The 21,164-nt window shown below is 44.2% G+C and overlaps 1 protein-coding gene across 1 annotated transcript in view; it reads left to right on the top strand.

Annotated features, from left to right (window-relative positions):
* LOC109880773 (thyrotropin receptor) overlaps window positions 1-17,450 on the top strand; it is a 41,759-nt gene extending 24,309 nt beyond the window's left edge. Inside the window, exons 8-12 of the mRNA XM_020472962.2 lie at window positions 420-497; window positions 12,815-13,003; window positions 13,678-13,942; window positions 15,885-16,466; window positions 16,595-17,450. Coding sequence (XP_020328551.1) covers window positions 420-497; window positions 12,815-13,003; window positions 13,678-13,942; window positions 15,885-16,466; window positions 16,595-17,227 — 1,747 coding nt within the window. The 3' untranslated portion in view covers window positions 17,228-17,450. The remainder of the gene's footprint in view (window positions 1-419; window positions 498-12,814; window positions 13,004-13,677; window positions 13,943-15,884; window positions 16,467-16,594) is intronic.
* The last annotated feature ends 3,714 nt before the right edge of the window (window positions 17,451-21,164 follow it).

The raw sequence follows: 21,164 nt of genomic DNA, 5'->3' as shown, positions 1-21,164 counted from the left end.
CCTCCATTTACCCCAAGTCAACCCTAGCTGGTCCTTATGGAGTTGTAATTAAACCAATGGGCAGTCACTTTAGTCTTACCACACTACTGTTTGTGTTGGCAGGAGCGCGCTCAGAGAGAGAAATGATCCTGGAGTGTGTGTTTTGATCCCTGTTATACCAAGACAAACACTCCCCCCACACGTTTATTATCATGTAGGGATTCTACAGTATGTTTCTGAAGTATCTTCTCCGATGGCTAATTTAAAACAACACTCAGGATAAGATCTGATCCATCCGAAGTCAGTGTTGCTTTGGAAAGCGGTGAAAATATTAGGTGTTTTTGAGCTATCAAGATGATTACAGTGATTGAAGTGTGTCGGTTATATTCTTGCGCGTGTCTGCTTGTGCGTGCCCATGTGTGTGTGTGTTCTCTCTCCAGGTACCTCCATAGAAACAGGCGTCTGACCAGGATGGATGAAGATATGTTTTCTGGCACTGTCAGTGGCCCAATGCTGCTGTGAGTATGAATTAGTCCTTTATTTAACCGAGGAAATCCCATTCCTTTATTTAACCAGGGATGTACCCTTACTTTATTTAACCAGGGATGTACCCTTACTTTATTTAACCAGGGAAGTACCCTTACTTTATTTAACCAGGGATGTACCCTTACTTTATTTAACCAGGGATGTACCCTTACTTTATTTAACCAGGGATGTACCCTTACTTTATTTAACCAGGGAAGTACCCTTACTTTATTTAACCAGGGATGTACCCTTACTTTATTTAACCAGGGATGTACCCTTACTTTATTTAACCAGGGATGTACCCTTACTTTATTTAAGCAGTTCATTCGTTCTTTTTCAGGTGAGCGCGGGACAGAAATGTATCTCTTACTGCATTGCCCAACACTTTCAGTTAAAATCTGATGTTAATCGCTCAAATGCCTTTGACAGATTGGTGGACTGGTACAAATGTCATGTACAGTTGAAGTCGGAAGTTTACATACACCTTAGCCAAATACATTTAAACTCAGTTTCACAATTCCAGACATTTAAACCTAGTAAACATTCCCTGTCTTAGGTCAGTTAGGATCACCACTTTATTTTAAGAATGTGAAATAATAGTAGAGAGAATGATTTATTTCAGGTTTTATTTCTTTCATCACATTCCCAGTGGGTCAGAAGTTTACATACACTCAATTAGTATTTGGTAGCATTGCCTTTAAATAGTTTAACTTGGGTCAAATGTTTCGGGTAGCCTTCCACAAGCTTCCCACAATAAGTTGGGTGAATTTTGGCCCATTCCTCCTGACAGAGCTGGTGTAACTGAGTCAGATTTGTAGGCCTCCTTGCTCGCACACACTTTTTCAGTTCTGCCCACAAATTGTCTGTAGGATTGAGGTCAGGGCTTTGTGATGGATGGCCACTCTAACACCTTGACTTGTTGTCCTTAAGCCCTCATGATGCCATCTATTTTATGAAATGCACCAGTCCCTCCTGCAGCAAAGCACCCCCACAACATGATGCTGCCACCCACGTGCTTCACAATTGGGATGGTATTCTTCAGCTTGCAAGCCTCCCCTTTTTCCACCAAACATACATACATACATACCAAACAGTCATATTTTTGTTTCATCAGACCAGAGGACATTTCTCCAAAAAGTACGATCTTTGTCCCCATGTGCAGTTTCAAACCGTAGTCTGGCATTTTTATGGCGGCTTTGGAGCAGTGGCTTCTTCCTTGCTGAGCGGTCTTTCAGGTTATGTCAATATAGGACTCGTTTTACTGTGGATATAGATACTTTTGTACCGGTTTCCTCCAGCATCTTCACAAGGTCCCTTGCTGTTGTTCTGGCATTGATTTGCACTTTTCGCACCAAAGTACATTCATCTCTAGGAGACAGAACACGTCTCCTTCCTGAGTGGTATGACGGCTGCGTGGTCCCATGGTGTTTAAACTTGTGTACTATTGTTTGTACAGATGAACGTGGTACCTTCAGGTGTTTGGAAATTGCTCCCAGGGATGAACCAGACTTGTGGAGGTCTGCAATTTTGTTTCTGAGGTCTTGGCTGATTTCTTTTGATTTTCACATGATGTAAAGCAAAGAGGCACTGAGTTTGAAGGTAGGCCTTGAAATACATCCACAGGTACACCTCCAATTAACTCAAATGATGTCCATTAGCCTATCAGAAGCTTCTAAAACCATGACATCATTTTCTGGAATTTTTCAAGCTGTTTAAAGGCACAGTCAACTTATCGTATGCACAATTCTGACCCACTGGAATTGTGATACAGTGAATTATAAGTGAAATAATCTGTTTCTAAACAATTGTTGGAAAAATTACCTTTGTCATGCACAGAGTAGAAGTCCTAACCGACTTGCCAAAACTATAGTTTGATTAACAATACATTTGTGGAGTGGTTGAAAAATGAGTTTTAATGACTCCAACCTAAGTATATGTGAACTTCCGACTTTAAACTGTATCCAATGTTCCAGTTTTAAATGTCAACCATTTGTCATTTTTTGTTAAAGGGAATCAAGATCCAATAATGTTGGATTAATCAAGAGTTATACAATGATATGTGGTTTATGCTTTGAACTTTTGCAGAAAAAGTTTATATTGGAGTATAATATTATCAGATTATTAGTCAATATCTAAATTAGTAAATAATTGTAAAAAATGATGATTGTCCTGATTTACAATGTCATTTCCTAACTTCCATGAATAATTCATGGTTACGTTTAATTTTTTGTCCCTCTCCATTTTCCTATTCATAAATCCAGAGGAGGAGGAGAAACATGTCTGTGAGAAACACGATAGATCAGCTTAAAGGCCCAGTGGAGTCCAAAAGTTGATTCCCCCCCCCCTGTGTTTTATATATATTTCCACACTATGAGGTTGGAATAATATTGTGAAAATGATGATAATCAAATTAAATTGTAGTAGTCACATGCGCCGAATACAACATTTAACCTCACAGTGGAATAACCAACAATGCAGTTTAAAAGTACAAAATAGAATAATTGAATTAATATGTACATGTATGTAGAGTTACTAATAAAGTGACTATGCATTGATAATAACAGAGTAGCAGCGGCGTAGAAAGGGGGGGGGCAATGCAAATAGTCTGGGAAGCCATTTGATTAGATGTTCAGGAGTCTTATGGCTTGGGGGTAGAAGCTGTTTAGAAGCCTCTTGGACCTAGACTTGGCGCTCCAGTATTGCTTGCCATGCAGTAGCAGAGAGAACGGTCTATGACTTGGGTGGCTGGAGTCTTTGACAATTTTTAGGGGCTTCCTCTGACACCGCCTGGTATAGAGGTCCTGGATGGCAGGAAGCTTGGCCCCAGTGATGCACTGGGCCGTACACACTACCATCTATAGTGCCTTGCAGCCGAAGGCCGAGCAGTTGCCATACCAGGTAGTGATGCACCAGTCAGGATGCTCTCGATGGTGCAACTGTAGAACCTTTTGAGGATCTGAGGACCCATGCCAAATCTTTTCAGTCTCCTGAGGGGGAATAGGTTTTGTCGTGCCCTCTTCACGACTGTCTTGGTGTTTGGACCATGTTAGTTTGTTGGTGATGTGGACACCAAGGAACTAGAAGCTCTCAACCTGCTCTAATACAGCCCCGTTGATGAGAATGGGAACGTGCTCGGTCCTCCTTTTCCTGTAGTCCACAATAATCTCCTTTGTCTTGATCACGTTGAGGGAAAGGTTGTTGTCCTGGCACCACACGGCCAGGTCTCTGATCTCCTCCCTACAGGCGGTCTAGTCGTTGTCGGTGATCAGGCCAACCACTGTTATGTCATCGGCAAACGTAATGATGGTGTTGGAGTCAGCCTGACCGTGCAGTCATGAGTGAACAGGGAGTACAGGAGGGGACTGAGCACGCATCCCTGAGGGGCCCCTGTGTTGAGGATCAGCGTGGCGGACGTGTTTTTACCCACCCTTACCACCTGGGGGCGGCCCATCAGGAAGACCAGGATCCAGTTGCAGAGGGAGGTGTTTAGTCCCTTAGCTTAGTGATGAGCTTTGAGGGCACTATGGTGTTGAACGCTGAGCTGTAGTCAATGAATAGCATTCTCACATAGGAGTTCCTTTTGTCCAGGTGGGAAAGGGCAGTGTGGAGTGCAATAGAGATTGTATCATATGTGGATCTGTTGGGGTGGTATGCAAATTGGAGTGGGTCTAGGGTTTCTGGGATAATGGTGTTGATGTGGGCCATGACCAGCCTTTGAAAGCACTTAATGGCTACAGAAGTGAGTGCTACGGGTCGGTAGTCATTTAGGCAGGTTACCTTAGTGTTCTTGGGACAGGGACTATGCTGGTCTGCTTAAAACATGATGGTATTACAGACTTGGACAGGGAGAGGTTGAAAATGTCAGTGAAGACACTTTCCAGTTGGTCAGCACATTCTCGCAGTGCACGTCCTGTTGATCAGTCTGGCCCTACGGTCTTGTGAATGTTGACCTGTATAAATATCTTACTCACATCGGGTGGGAAGAGTGTGATCACACAGTAACCCGGAACAGCTGGTGCTCTCATGCATGTTTCAGTGTTATTTGCCTCGAAGTGAGCATAGAATTAGTTTAGCTCATCTGGTAGGCTTGTGTCGCTGGGCAGCTCTCGGGTGTGCTTACTTTTATAGTCTATAATGGTTTGCAAACCCTTCCACATCTGACGAGCATCAGAGCTGGTGTAATACGATTTGATCTTAGTCCTGTATTGAAATGTTGACTGTTTGATGGTTCGTAGGCAGGCATAGCGGGATTTCGTATTTGCTTCCGGGTTCAAGTCCTGCTCCTTGAAAGCTCAGCTCTAGCCTTTAGCCCAGTGCGGATGTTGCCTGTAATCCATGGTTTCTGGTTGGGGTATGTACGTACGGTCACTGTGGAGACGACGTCATCGATGCACTTATTGATGAAGCCAATGACTGATGTGGTGTACTCCTCAATGCCATAGGAAGAATCCCTGAGCATATTCCAGTCTGTGCTAGCAAAACAGTCCTGTAGCTTAGCATCTGCTTCAGTTGACCACTTTTTTATTGACCGAGTCACTGGTGCTTCCTGCTTTAATTTTTGCTTGTAAGCAGGAATCAGGAGGATAGAATTATTGTCAGATTTTCCAAATGTAAGTTTCCCTGCATTAAAGTCCCCGGCCACTAGGAGCGCTGCCTCTGGATGAGTGATTTCCTGTTTACTTATGGCTGAATACAGCTCATTGAGTGCGGTGTTAGTGCCAGCATCGGTCTGTGGTGGTATGTAGACAGCTACGAAAAACACAGATGAAAACTCTCTATGTAGATAGTATGGTCTACAGCTTTTCATGACATACTCTACCTCAGCCGAGCAAAACCTTGAGACTTCCTTAGATATCGTGGACCAGCTGTTGTTTACATATATGCATAGTCCGCCACCCCTTGTCTTACCAGACGCCGCTGTTCTATCCTGCCGATACCGCGTATAACCAGCCAGCTGATAATGTCATCGTTCTGCCACAACTCCGTGAAGCATAAGATATTACTGTTTTTAATGTCATGTTGGTAGTTTAATGCCCTTTTAGTGTAAGAGCTGTTAGAAAAGACTGCCTGAAATTTCAGCATGTTTTCGTGGGATGGAGTTTTGGCCTGCCTGGTGGTGGTACATTTGTTAATTGACCAATAACAATGTGAGTCCCAAACCTCTCTGCCAATAACAGCTAGTTTTCAGTTTACCCCTCCCCACTCAGACCACTCCTATGGGACACCGTTTGGTTCTTTGCATGTCAAAAAAGATACACGTCAAATAACACTATTTGGTGCGTCAAATAAGCTTGTTGACCAATCAGGACCTGAATATGACTGCACATCATAATTTAACACTCATTCATTTAAGTAGTTATTACACATTGATTACAGTATCACTTGTATTTCATGTCACAACTATGTTTTCCCCCCAAAACATAGCAAAACGACAATCTGTTTCAATCGCTACAGTTAGCTAACTATCTAGCTAGGTGTCATATCCCTAATAAATAAATAAGACAGTTGTCGTATTTGCCCGGACCCGGTCCGGTCAAGGCACACTTGCCATGCTTATAACGTTAAATTGGGGCAACAGTGTTACGTTCTGACCTTTATTTCCTTTGTTTTGTCGTTATTTAGTATGGTCAGGGCGTGAGTTGGGGTGGGCAGTCTATGTTTATTTTTCTATGATTTGATTTGAGGATTTGTATGTTTCGGCCTAGTATGGTTCTCAATCAGAGGCACGTGTCATTAGTTGTCTCTGATTTAGAATCATACTTAGGTTGCCTGGGTTTCACTGTTTGTTTGTGGATGATTGTCTATGTTGATTGCTTGTGTCAGCACAGTTCTCATTAGCTTCACGGTCGTTATTTCGTTTATTGTTTTTGTATAGTGTGTTTCAGTGTTCAGTGTTTTCTTTATTAAAATTCAAGATGAACACAAACCATGCCGCATATTGGTCCTCCGATCCTTCTCGCCTCTCCTCTTCAGATGAAGAGGAGGAAGACCGTGACAAACAGGGTTAGGTAGCTGGCTAGCTTGTTTAGTTCTTTATCTAGCTAGCTGGCTAGTTCATGATATGAAGTTCGATTTCAGTAGCATAACAACAAGTGGTTGCCTAGCTAAGAATATTACAAATGATTGTCAGGTATACGCAGGGAGTCAGGGAGCAGGTGCAGAAGTAGAGTTTTATAACAATGATGCAAGGCCACAGTCGACTGCAGTTACTGCACTTTTACTGCAATATCAAAACTACAATAGATACCCAAGAAGTTGCTAAAAACATCTGTATCAAAGAGTGACTTTATCATACAGCAAACCAAAGTCAATGTAGTAGGGAGAAAGCCTAACTCCAGTTTCCATACTGTCATCACTGTTGACAAAATGCTTGATTGTTATTCTGTATTTTGCCAAGCTAGGATTAAACAAGTGCAACTGCGTGGGAAGTTGGGATGTTGGCTGGCTGGCTGGCAGACAGCAGCAGCAGGATCGCCATCCTTTTTCTGCCTCTGAGATGGTTGCATGTCGGGGAGAATGGTGGACTACATAGGCCTCTCAGGACTAAGGCCTTGCTTCAAATACTTCAGAAATCCTTCTTCCCTTCCTTCCATGACATAATCACTGACCTGGATTGGTGAAAGTAATAATTATACCCATCCAATCACTTATCTCTATGTTTACGTAAGAAAGGAAGGACGGATGAATATTTCTATTCTATAAATATTGGAGCAGGGCCCATGTCCTGGCTGAGTGCTGAGGTCAACCACATGAGGTCATGGCCTAAACATCTCTGATTGACAATCGGCCAGTCTTCGACCCACACTGTTATTCTCCAGTGTTGCTCAGTGTGTGTGTTTGTGTGTGAGCGAGAGAGTCTAATGATTTATTTATTGCATTGTTTGGCTTATCTTTTAAGTTATTTAACTAGTATGCTAGACGAGGAAACATCTTGTTAATGTTTTGTCTCTCACCCACGTTACAGCCTTATTCTAAAACCGATTAAATTAATACAAAAATACCATCACTCAATACCCCATAACTACAAAGTGAAAGCAGGTTTTAAAAAATATTTGCAAATGTATTACAAATAAAAGACATACCTTATTTACATAAGTCTTCAGACCCTTTGCTATGAGTCTCAGGTGCATCATGTTTTCATCCTTGAAATGTATCTACAACTTGATTGAAGTCCACCTGTGGTTAATTCAATTGATTAGACATGATTTGGAAAGGCACACACCTGTCTATACAAAGGATGCACGTCAGAACAAAAAACAAGCCATGAGGTTGAAGGAATTATCTGTAGAGCTCCGAGACAGGATTGTGTTGAAGCACAGATCTGGTGAAGGATACCAAAAAATGTCTGCAGCATTGAATGTCCCCAAGATCACAATGGCCTCCATTTTTAAATTGAAAAAGTTTGGAACCACCAAGACTCTTCCTAACTGAGCAGTTTGGCCTGGCCAACCTGAGCAGTCGGGGGAGAAGGACTTTGGTCAGGGAGGTGATCAAGAACCTGATGGTCACTCTGACAGAGCTCCAGAGTTCCTCTATGGAGATGGGAGAACCTTCCAGAAGGACAACCATCTCTATAGCACTCCACCAATCAGGCCTTTGTGGTAGAGTGGCCAGATGGAAGCCACTCCTCAGTAAAAGACACATGACAGACCGCTTAGAGTTTGTGAAAAGGCACCTACAGGACTCTGGCCATGAGAAACAAGATTCTCTGGTCTGATGAAACCAAGATTGAACTCTTTGGCCTGAATACCAAGCGTCACATCTGGAGGAAACCTTGCACCATCCCTACGGTGAAGCATGGTGGTGAAAGTATCATGCTGTGGGGATGTTTTTCAGCAGTAAGGACTGGGAGACTAGTCAAGCTCATGGGGAAGATGAATGGAGCAAAGTACAGACAGCTCCTTGATGAAAACCTGTTCAAGAGAGCTCAGGACCTTAAACTGGGGTGAAGGTTCACCTTCCAAAAGGACAAAACCCTAAGCACACAGCCAAAACGACGCAGGAGTGGCTTCGGGACAAGTCTCTGAATGTCCTTGAGTTGCCCAGCCAGACCCCATACTTGAACCCGATCGAACATCTCTGGAGAGACCTGAAAAAAAGCTGTGCAGCGACACTCCCCATCCAAACTGACAGAGCTTGAGAGGATCTGCAGAGAATGTGAGAAACTCCCCAAATACATGTGTGCCAAGCTTGTAGCGTCATATCCAAGAAGACTCAAGGCTGTAAACGCTGCCGAAGGTGCTTCAACAAAGTTCTGAGCACGTAAAGTATGTAAATGTGATATTTCAGTTTCATTATTGGGTATTGTGTAGAGAGGGGGGAAAACAATGTAATCCATTTTAGAATAAGGCTGTAACATAACAAAATATGGAAAAAGTCAAGGGGTCTGAATACTTTCTGAATGCACTGTATGTAGTGGTAATCACACGGGATGCTTTAGGAGAAATGGATGTAACGTAGTTGTGAATATCCCGGTGAGATTCTGTCTTTGTCATGGCGACGGTGGACAATGTTTAATTAGTTAAAGACGATGGAAGAGTGGTGGACACTCTATTGCGGGAACCAGATGTAGGTTTGGTATTTTGCATTCCATTTCAGAAATGTCACGAGTCTAACAATTGGCGAATAAATAAGCATTTGGCAAAAATGTTTATCCCAGATTTGGAGGACGGGCAAAACATATAGCCCTGCATATCAAAACAACTAGAAGGTGAGGAGGTGTTGCTGTCATAAACAGGGCAAACATAAACTATGACTAGGCGTAATCTGCCTTTGTGAAGTTTATGAACCATCTTGGCCTATGATTCCGAATACCATTCCAGCACGCACACACACACACACACACAAACTGACAGACACAAACTGACTCAAGCACACACACCGACACACACAATGGCACACACGCATCCACACCGACACACACGTGACACACACGTGACACACACACGTGCGTGACGCACACACACTCTCCCATGTTAGAGGGAAACAAATATGTGTGACCCCAGCTATATAAATTCTACGACCCTGTGTGACCTCCAGCTGTCGTCTCCATTTCCCGGCAGTGGTGTGAACTGTTATCTACTGTTAATGAACTCTGTATGAACTCTACTTGTCCTCTGTGTATGAACTATTGTGAACTGTTATGACCTCTTATTAACTCTCTATGAACTCTGCATGTTAGGAGTAGAGGTTGACCGATTAATCGGAATAGCCGATTAATTAGGGCCGATTTCATGTTTTCATAACAATCGGTAATCTGCATTTTTGGACGCCGATTATGGCCGATTACATTGTACTCCACGAGGAGACTGCGTGACAGGCTGACTACCTGTTACGTGAGTGCAGCAAGGAGCCAAGGTAAGTTGCTAGCTAGCATTAAACTTATCTTAGAAAAAACTATCAATCTTAACATAATCACTAGTTAACTACACATGATTATATTACTAGTTTATCTAGCTTGTCCTGCGTTGCTTATAATTGATAAGGTGCCTGTTAATTTATCATCGAATCACAGTCTACTTCGCCCAACGGGTGATGATGTAACAAGCACATTCGCGAAAAAAGCACTGTCATTTCACCAATGTGTACCTAACCATAAACACCAATGCCTTTCTTAAAATCAATACACAACTATATATTTTTAAACTTCATATTTAGTTAATATTGCCTGCTAACATGAATTTCTTTTAACTAGGGAAATTGTGTCACTTCTCTTGCGTTCTGTGCAACAGAGTCAGGGTATATGCAGCAGTTTGGGCCACCTGGCTCGTTGCGAACTGTGTGAAGACCATTTCTTCCTAACAAAGACCGTAATTAATTTAACAGAATTGTACATCATTATGACATACCATTGAAGGTTGTGCAATGTAACAGCAATATTTAGACTTAAGGATGCCACCTGTTAGATAAAATATGGAACGGTTCTGTATTTCACTGAAAGAATAAACATTTTGTTTTCGAAATGATAGTTTCCGGATTTGACCATATTAATGCCCTAAGGCTCCTATTTCTGTGTGTTTATTATAATTAAGTCTATGATTTGATATTTGATAGAGCGGTCTGACTGAGCAGTGGTAGGCAGCAGCAGGCTCGTAAGCATTAATTCAAACAGCACTTTCCTGCATTTGCCAGCAGCTCTTCAAGCATTGCGCTGTTTATGACTTCAAGCCTATCAACTCCCGAGATTAGACTGGCAATACTATAGTGCCTATAAGAACATCCAATAGTCAAAGGTATATGAAATACAAATGATATAGAGAGAAATAGTCCTATAATTCCTATAATAACTACAAACTAATACTTCTTACCTGGGAATACAGAAGACTCATGTTAAAAGGAACCACCAGCCTTCATATATTCTCATGTTCTGAGCAAGGAACTTATTAAACATGAGCTTTTTTACATGGCACATATTGCACTTCTACAACACTGTGTTTCTGCATTATTTAATCCAAATTGAACATGTTTCATTATTTATTTGAGACTAGATAGGTTTTATTATGTATTATATTAAGTTAAAATAAAAGTGTTCATTCAGTATTGTTGTAATTGTCATTATTACAATAATATATATATATATATATATATATATATATATATATTGTGCAAAAAAATAAAGGGAACACTTAAACAACACAATGTAACTCCAAGTCAATCACACTTCTGTGAAATCAAACTGTCCACTTAGGAAGCAACACTGATTGACAATAAATTCCACATGCTGTTGTGCAAATGTTATAGACAACAGGTGGAAATTATAGGCAATTAGCAAGACACCCCCAATAAAGGAGTGGTTCTGCAGGTGGTGACCACAGACCACTTCTCAGTTCCTATGCTCCCTGGCTGATGTTTTGGTCACTTTTGAATGCTGGCGGTGCTTTCACTCTAGTGGTAGCATAAGACGGAGTCTACAACCCACACAAGTGGCTCAGGTAGTGCAGCTCATCCAGGATGGCACATCAATGCGAGATGTGGCAAGAAGGTTTGCTGTGTCTGTCAGCGTAGTGTCCAGAGCATGGAGGTGCTACTAGGAGACAGGCCAGTACATCAGGAGACGTGGAGGAGGCCGTAGGAGGGCAACAACCCAGCAGCAGGACCGCTACCAAAGAGGAGCAGGAGGAGCACTGCCAGAGCCCTGCAAAAATGACCTCGAGCAGGCCACAAATGTGCATGTGTCTGCTCAAACAGTCAGAAACAGACTCCATGAGGGTGGTATGAGGGCCCGACGTCCACAGGTGGGGGTTGTGCTTACAGCCCAATACCGTGCAGGACGTTTGGCATTTGCCAGAGAACACCAAGATTGGCAAATTCGCCACTAGCGCCCTGTGCTCTTCACAGATGAAAGCAGGTTCACACTGAGCACATGTGACAGAGTCTGGAGACGCTGTGGAGAACGTTCTGCTGCCTGCAACATCCTCCAGCATGACTGGTTTGGCGGTGGGTCAGTCATGGTGTGGGGTGGCATTTCTTTGGGGGGCCGCACAGCCCTCCATGTGCTCGCCAGAGGTAGCCTGACTGCCATTAGGTACCGAGATGAGATCCTCAGACCCCTTGTGAAACAATATGCTGGTGCAGTTGGCCCTGGGTTCCTCCTAATGCAAGACAATGCTAGACCTCATGTGGCTGGAGTGTGTCAGCAGTTCCTGCAAGAGAAAGGCATAGATGCTATGGACTGGCCCGCCCATTCCCCAGACCTGAATCCAATTGAGCACATCTGGAACATCATGTCTCGCTCCATCCACCAACGCCACGTTGCACCACAGACTGTCCAGGAGTTGGCGGATGCTTTCGTCCAGGTCTGGGAGGAGATCCCTCAGGAGACCATCCGCCACGTCATCAGGAGCATGCCCAGGCGTTGTAGGGAGGTCATACAGGCACGTGGAGGCCACACACACTACCGAGCCTCATTTTGACTTGTTTTAAGGACATTACATCAAAGTTGGATCCGCCTGTAGTGTGGTTTTCCACTTTAATTTTGAGTGTGACTCCAAATCCAGACCTCCATGGGTTGATACATTTGATTTCCATTGATAATTTTTGTGTGATTTTGTTGTCAGCACATTCAACTATGTAAAGAAACAAATATTAATAAGAATCTTTCATTCATTCAGATCTAGGATGTGTTATTTTAGTGTTCCCTTTATTTTTTTGAGCAGTGTATAAACATCGGCCGATTAATCGTTAGCGGCTTTTTTTGGTCCTCCAATAGTCGGTATCGGCGTTGAAAAATCATAATCGGTCGACCTCTAGTCAGGACCTCCTTTATGAGCCCTCTGTAACCTCCAGCTGTCATGTCTGTCTTCCCTAACAGTGACGTGTCCCTGACGGCGGTGTCGTCCCTCCCCACGGCAGGGCTGGAGTCTCTCAGGGAGCTGATGGCCCGCAGCGCCTGGAACCTCAAGAAGCTTCCGCCAATCAAAACCTTCAAACACCTGACCAGCGCTGACCTCACCTACCCTTCTCACTGCTGCGGCTTCAAGAACCTCAAGAAGAAACGAGGGTGAGTTAGAATAGAGATTCTATTAAATTACTAGAGGCTATGTCGTACATTTTAGAGGCTATTTATACAGAACATTTGTATTCGGCGCATGTAAAAAAATACAATTTTATTTGAATAGCTTCTAAAATATATTATACGGATTATACATTTTCCTCTTAAATATTTATAATCCATATAATCTATTTTAGAGGCTATTCATACAGAACTTTTGTATTTAACCTGTATGAACTATATAGTTTTTACATATGTTAACAGACCATAAATGTCTACATTTTAGTTTTCTTAGGAAGAGTTATTATATGATACAAGATCAGTACTTGTTGCATTTACAACTTGTCTAAGTCCTGTCGTCTGTGGCTCGACTGCATTGTATGGAATGTTGGCATATTGGCAGTTAATTTGAAAATGTACGGAATCATTGCAGTACAACTGGCTGGCTAGCTAGCTAGCTAATGAACTTAAGATCATCTTCAAATTCATTGTTTTACACAATGTTTTAACACAGTACTGGCTGACCACTGGCTGACTCTTCACTTACAATAATTACGGCTCACAAAAACACATTCATCTATCAATCTAATTTTGATCTCAATCAAACTGTATTCAGAAAGACCTTCGTCAAAGTCACGCGTGTCACAAAAGGCTTTTCCAGTAACCCGGCCTGGATATTGCAGATACCTGGAGTACATCATCTGTAACCTGACAGCATTCTACGACCAGCAGCAGAAGAGTTCCGTAGGTCCTCTCACAGTCCCATCCCTCCAGGGAGACCCCACTGCAGACACAGCTGACCAGGAGCCCAGTGAGGAGGGCTTCAGTGATGGTGTATTCAAAGAAACCCAGGGAGACCCCTGGAGAGACTTCCACAGCAGCCTCAACTACCACGCCTACTTCGGTGGGCAGCCGAACGATGACGTGGGCTTCGGGGAGATGCTGAAGGTAAGATAGGATCACCTGTTTGTATCGCAGCACTGACTGGGGAAAATCTGGTGGGGAGTGGGCCGGAAACCGGAGCATTGCTAGTATTGATATCATTAGTATCTTTAAATACTTAAAAGTTACATATCACAACATTTCGGGATGGTAATGTGACCAGGCACACGGGATGGGAGTGTGACCAGGCACTAGGGGATGGGAGTGTGACCAGGCACTAGGGGATGGGAGTGTGACCAGGCACTAGAGATGGGAGTGTGACCAGGCACTGGGGATGGGAGTGTGACCAGGCACTAGGGATGGGAGTGTGACCAGGTACTAGGGATGGGAGTGTGACCAGGCACTAGGGATGGGAGTGTGACCAGGCACTAGGGATGGGAGTGTGACCAGGCACTAGGGATGGGAGTGTGACCAGGCACTAGGGATGGGAGTGTGACCAGGCACTAGGGATGGGAGTGTGACCAGGCACTAGGGATGGGAGTGTGACCAGGCACTAGGGATGGGAGTGTGACCAGGCACTAGGGATGGGAGTGTCACCAGGCACTAGGGATGGGAGTGTCACCAGGCACAGGGGATGGGAGTGTGACCAGGCACTGGGGATGGGAGTGTGACCAGGCACTGGGGATGGGAGTGTGACCAGGCACTAGGGATGGTAATGTGACCAGGCACAAGGGATGGCGGTGACCAGGCACTAGGGGATGAGAGTGTGACCAGGCACTAGGGATGGGAGTGTGACCAGGCACTAGGGGATGGGAGTGTGACCAGGAACAAGGGACGAGAGTGTGACCAGGCACTAGGGACGGGAGTGTGACCAGGCAGTAGGGACGGGAGTGTGACCAGGTAGACACTGGGGATGGGAGTGTGACCAGGTAGACACTGGGGACGGGAGTGTGACCAGGTAGACACTGGGGACGGGAGTGTGACCAGGTAGACACTGGGGACGGGAGTGTGACCAGGTAGACACTGGGGACGGGAGTGTGACCAGGTAGACACTGGGGACGGGAGTGTGACCAGGTAGACACTGGGGACGGGAGTCTGAGCAGGTAGACACTGGCGACAGGAGTGTAGACACTGGGGACGGGAGTCTGAGCAGGTAGACACTGGGGCCAGGAGTGTAGACACGGGACGGGAGTGTAGACACTGGGGACGGGAGTGTGACCAGGTAGACACTGGGGACGGGAGTGTAGACACTGGGGACGGGAGTCTGAGCAGGTAGACACTGGGGACAGGAGTGTAGACACTGGGGACGGGAGTCTGAGCAGGTAGACACTGGGGACAGGAGTGTAGACACGGGACGGGAGTGTAGGCACTGGGGACGGGAGTGTGAGCAAGTAGACACTGGGGACGGGAGTGTGAGCATGCGTGTCTGGGCAGATGAGATGTAGCCATTGTGTGCATCTGAAAGTCGTTTGTGTCACGAACCGGCTCAAAGCCCATAACAAAAGGGAGACAACGTGTAACAAAATATATATTTATTAAATAAAGTAAACTAAGTACAATATACAATGGTGTGTAATCAGTTTTGCATGCATGAATGTGATAATGCAGGGTGTTGAAAGGTGCCAAAGCATACAACCAAAAAACCACCAAGATACACAACAAAATCTATAAAGGTGTCTGCATGGAGAGAGTCTCCTCCATGATTGGGGAAGTGGTGTATTTATCCTGGGACACACCTGGCCCAGGTGTTTCCCATGTAGCTGACGACCCTCCCAACTCCGCCCACCGGCATCCTAATAAGGAAACAAGAACAAAGAGAGAATACGGCAGACAGAGTGGGAGGGTCGTCACATGTGTATGTATAACTTTGTATGTGGAGTGGAAAGGAATGAAATATAAAATAGATGGTTTTTTAAAAGTTTCTTTGATACCATGTCCTGCCGTTGTGCACTTGAGCAAGGCAATTGACAATACAATACAATATGTCTTGTCTTATCTCATCTTACAGAACCCACAGGAGGACACCAGCCAGAACTTTGACAATCACTACGACTACGTTGTCTGTGAGGAGGGCGAGGAGGTGACCTGCGCCCCTGCACCTGACGAGTTCAACCCGTGTGAGGACATCATGGGCTTCAGCTTCCTGCGTGTGTCTGTGTGGTTTGTGTCTCTGCTGGCTGTAGTAGGTAACATGGTGGTGCTACTGGTCCTCCTCACCTCCCACTACAAGCTCTCCGTCTCACGCTTCCTCATGTGTCACCTGGCCTTCGCTGACCTCTGCATGGGGATATATCTCCTCCTCATGGCCTCAGTGGACCTTCACACCAAGATGGAGTACTACAACCACGCCATCGACTGGCAGACGGGGCCGGGCTGCGGGTTGGCGGGGTTCCTCACGGTGTTCGCCAGTGAGCTGTCGGTGTATACGCTGACAGTGATTACGCTAGAGAGGTGGTACGCAATAACGTTCGCCATGAGGCTGGACAGGAAGTTGCGTCTGCCCCACGCCACTGCTGTGATGCTGGCTGGATGGTTTTTCTGCCTCCTCCTAGCGATGCTCCCCCTAGTGGGGGTTAGCAGCTACCAGAAGGTCAGTATTGATTAATTGATTGGTTGATTCAAGGATCCATCCCCCAAAAAATCTTGATTTTCTTTCTGTAAGTATTTATTGATTGATTGATGTATTGATTGGTGATTTATTTGATCTTTATCTATCAGGTCAGTATCTGCCTGCCCATGGATACCCAGTCCACCATGGCCCAGGTCTACATCATCTCAGTCTTGATCCTAAACATCCTGGCATTCCTGGTGATCTGTACCTGTTACATGAAGATCTACTGCGCTGTGCACAACCCTTACTACTGCTCAGTGTCTAAAGACACCAACATTGCCAAACGCATGGCAATCCTCATCTTCACTGACTTCCTGTGTATGGCGCCCATCTCGTTTTATGCCATGTCAGCCGTTGTGGACCGGCCGCTTATCACCGTGTCCAACTCTAAGATCCTACTGGTGCTCTTCTACCCTCTCAACTCCTGTGCCAACCCCTTCCTGTATGCCATCTTCACCAAGGCTTTCAGGGGGGATATCTTTATCCTGCTCAGTAAGGTGGGGCTGTGCCAGCGTCGGGCGCAGCTCTTCAGAGGGCAAGCAGTCAGTTCGAAGGGTAGCAGTAGGGTGTGCCAGCAGGTCCAGGGGGGTAAAAAGAGAGACACTGATAGGAAGAGGACAGGAGGACCAGAGGAGGTGGTACCCATTCACCTGCAGGAGTATTCTGGGTCTGGTCACACCTACATTCAGCTGGCCTCACAACAGCCCAGTCCTGAGGAAAGCCGTAGCCTGGAGACGTGAGCCCTAACTCAGCCGGGGGAGATCAGAGAGGACCATGGTGGTCCCAGTGGCGGTTTGGTTGGTTAGGGGAGAGGAGCCACAGTGAAATGAAAACTGGAAGTGTTGCAGCCGGAGGTTAGAAGTGAACTGCTGGGATACTTTACTCTGCACTTTTACACGTGTTTGAATGTTTTCATCATTTCAGCTGTGATATTGTTTTTGCAATTAATATACCATCTGTTGCAGAATATTATGTGTCGGTGAGATATTCTTGTCAATTGCACCGGAACTTGATATCCTATTTTGGCACTTCTGTTGTTGTTAATTCTAAAGATTCTAATTCTAAAGATTCTAATTCTAAAGATGAAGTGGGTGTTGAAACTGTTGCTAAATATCAGTTTCATCAGAAAGCAAAGTTTATTTACACGTTTGATTAAACTTGAGATGAACCAAAATTGGGTCCAAAAACTAATAATCTCTGGTGGATTATGGTTATCATTGATATATCACATTTATTCAATTGATTATTCATACATACCATACCAAAAATGATATATTTATTTTACAGTAACTGGGACTCTAAAATATCTTCACTACTTACAGAGCTAAAGAAAGAGGAGAACTTTGACATGGGTCTGAAATGTGATATTTTAATCCTCAAACTTCACACCTTTGAAAGTGAAAAGTACCAGAGAGTCCTGTGAGACTCCTGGATATTGTCCTGGTACTGTATTACAGATCAGCCCCAGTGCGATTTAAAAACTACACCCGACTTCAGACAGGGAAATACTGCATTTCTAAATGCTCCACAATAGCTGTGTACACGGAGTATACGAAACATTAGGAACCGAATATTGAGTTGCATCCCCCACCCCTTTTTGCCTTCAGAACAGCCTGAATTCATTGGGGCATTCTACAGGGATGCTGGCCCACGTTGACTCCAATGCTCCACACAGTTGTGTCAAGTTGGCTGGATGTCCTTTGGGTGGTGGACCATTCTTGATACACACGGGAAATTTAGTATAAAAAGCTCAGCAGCATTGCAGTTCTTGACACACTCAGGAAATTTAGTATAAAAAGCTCAGCAGCGTTGCAGTTCTTGACACACTCAAACCGGTGTCCCTGGCACCTACTATCGTACCCTGTTCAAAGGCACTTAAATAGTTTGTCTTGCCCATTCACCCTCTGAATGGCACACATACACAATCCAGGTCTCAATTGTCTCCAGGCTTAAAAATCATCTACACTGATTTGAAGTGGATTTAACAAGTGACATCAATAAGGGATCATAGCTTTCACCTGGATTCACCTGGTCAGTCTATGTCATGGAAAGAGCAGGTGTTTTAATGTTTTGTACACAGTGTATATATACTGTATATAAATTAGAAGTGTAATTAATGTTTAAAGACATAAAATTGGGATATATTTGTAGTGTGCCTTCAAAATGTTGATAACAAACCAGCCCCCCCCAATATTGTTGATCCATCTTCAGTTTTCTCCTATCCCAGCCATTAAACTCTGTAACTGTTAAAGTCACCATTGGCCTCATGGTGATATCCCTGAGCAGTTTCCTTCCTCTCCGGCAAATAAGTTAGGACGCCTGTATCTTTGTAGCGACTGGGTGTATTGATACACCATCCAAAGTGTAATTAATAACTTCACCATGCGCAAAGGGATATTCAATGTCTGTTTTTTTGTGTTTTTTTACACATCTACCAATAGTAGCCCTTTTTTGCGAGGCATTGGAAAAAGTCCCTGTTCTTTGTAATTGAATTGTGTTTGAAATGCACTGCTCGACTGGGGGACCTTACTGATAATTGCATGTGTGGGGTACAGAGATGAGGTAATCATTCAGAAATGATGTGAAAAACTATTATTGCACACATGGTGTCCCATGCCACTTCTCAGAAGCAACATTTTACACTCATTTAAACTGGCCATAACAAAAGGGTTGAATACTTATTGATTCAAGACATTTCAGCTTTTCATTTTTAATTCATTTGTAGAAATGCTGAAAAAAATTATTCCACTTTTACATTATGGGGTGTTTGTGTGTAGGCCAGTGACAAAATATTAATTATTAAAATATTAATTCAGGCTGTAACCCAACAAAATGTAGAAAAAGACAAAAGGGTCATTTGCAACTCTTCAATTGAGCTAAAAAGAGGTTCTTGGCCTTTTTTTTGACGGATTTTCAAATATTCAGTTTTTCTCCTTCATAGAATGAGAAAAATAATTGATTGATACAATAAGGTTACTAGTCTATGATACGGACTGAATGTGGTATAAATAAAACAAAATACAGCCATCATTAGAGGGGTGAGACAGATCTTTGAATTCACCAGAGTACATAATGATATAACACAATTACAGGATGTCCTCCCATGGAACGAACTAATCAAATATTCATCAAACTGAAAAAAGGCAATTCATGGTCTACTGACAGGGTCAAACAAACTGACTTGTGTTTCATTGAATCAATTTAATTCCATTCTTCTCTCTAGCTCTAGTTGGTTCCCAGCCTTATCCTGGTATAAACCTCTCATCTCCCAGCCCTATCCTGGCCCCTTCCTCTCCTGGTATAAACCTCTCATCTCCCAGCCCTATCCTGAACTGGTCCCTTCCTCTCCTGGTATAAACCTCTCATCTCCCAGCCCTATCCAGGCCTGGCCCCTTCCTCTCCTGGTATAAACCTCTCATCTCCCAGCCCTATCCTGGCCTGTTCCCTTCCTCTCCTGATATAAACCTTTCATCGCCCAGCCCTATCCTGGACTGGTCCCTTCCTCTCCTGGTATAAACCTTTCATCGCCCAGCCCTATCCTGGCCTGTTCCCTTCTTCTCCTGGTATAAACCTCTCATCTCCCAGCCGCTCCTCAACTAAGCAGCAGGGCAGGGCTCTTTGGATGGACAACGTGCACCATGCTGCCATATTATTGGGTTTCTTTACTCAAATATGGTAGAGAGAGATGAGAGATGATGTGAAAGAGCGTGTTGACTTTTCACTTCTCATACGCTCGTCTCTACGGGTCAGTAGGTGGAGTCAGTGAGCTGCTCTTGAAAGGTCAAGTAGGGCCATCCTCTCACATAACTACTGGAGTGTTACACCACGCTCTGCCAGCCTATGCAGAGACAAAATGAAGGGAATGATTAAGTGGAGGACAAGAAAAAACACTCCCTCCTCCCTTTCTGATTCGGCAAGTGCCTCCGGATTCTCCAGACTGACCGCCTGCCCTCATGTCATGCCAGTGAACCACACACACAAACACATTAACATGAGAGAAGTCAATGAACTACATCACACGTCCCAAGCCTTTCAATAACAGCCAGACATTCATGATAATTGGATGGACTGCAATGTCCACCATCAAGCTTGCCGGTCAAATACGTTACATACATTCAAACATCAACCCTGTTCACCCGGTAGATGATGCTCGTCAGACCTGGGATTTGAAACTAACAACCTTTTGGTCACTGACATGACTCTAACCTACCTCTATCTCACTGCACCTTCTGTTAAAATTGTACAGGCCAAAAGACACCACCTGACGTCGGCAGACCCTTCAGTACGGCAGCTCTAACTGTACTCCAGTGCTCACTGAAGAATAGGCTGCTTCCTGCCTATTCCATTGGGAGTATTTAGCGTCCATTAATCCTCCTCCACTCCGAGAGATTAACTCGGACTAGACGCCACTCTCTGTTTTCCATTTCCAATCAGTGGCAGAATCCACGTGACATCTTAGTCATTTAGCAGACACCCTTATCCAGAGTGACCAACAGTCAACTACAGTAGGTAGAACTAGCTCTCTATATCAACTGGGTTCTAGTCCCATTACTCCCGTTAGGTTCTAATTTATTTTCAGAGTAAAAACTCAACGGACAATATGAACGCTTAAACCAAGTTTATTCTTCCCAGAGGGTCAACGCATTAGACAAAAACATTTCCACACAAACACTCGTA

This window comes from Oncorhynchus kisutch, linkage group LG21 (assembly GCF_002021735.2).
Source record: "Oncorhynchus kisutch isolate 150728-3 linkage group LG21, Okis_V2, whole genome shotgun sequence".
NCBI lineage: Eukaryota > Metazoa > Chordata > Actinopteri > Salmoniformes > Salmonidae > Oncorhynchus > Oncorhynchus kisutch.
This window is presented reverse-complemented; position numbering and strand designations above follow the sequence as displayed.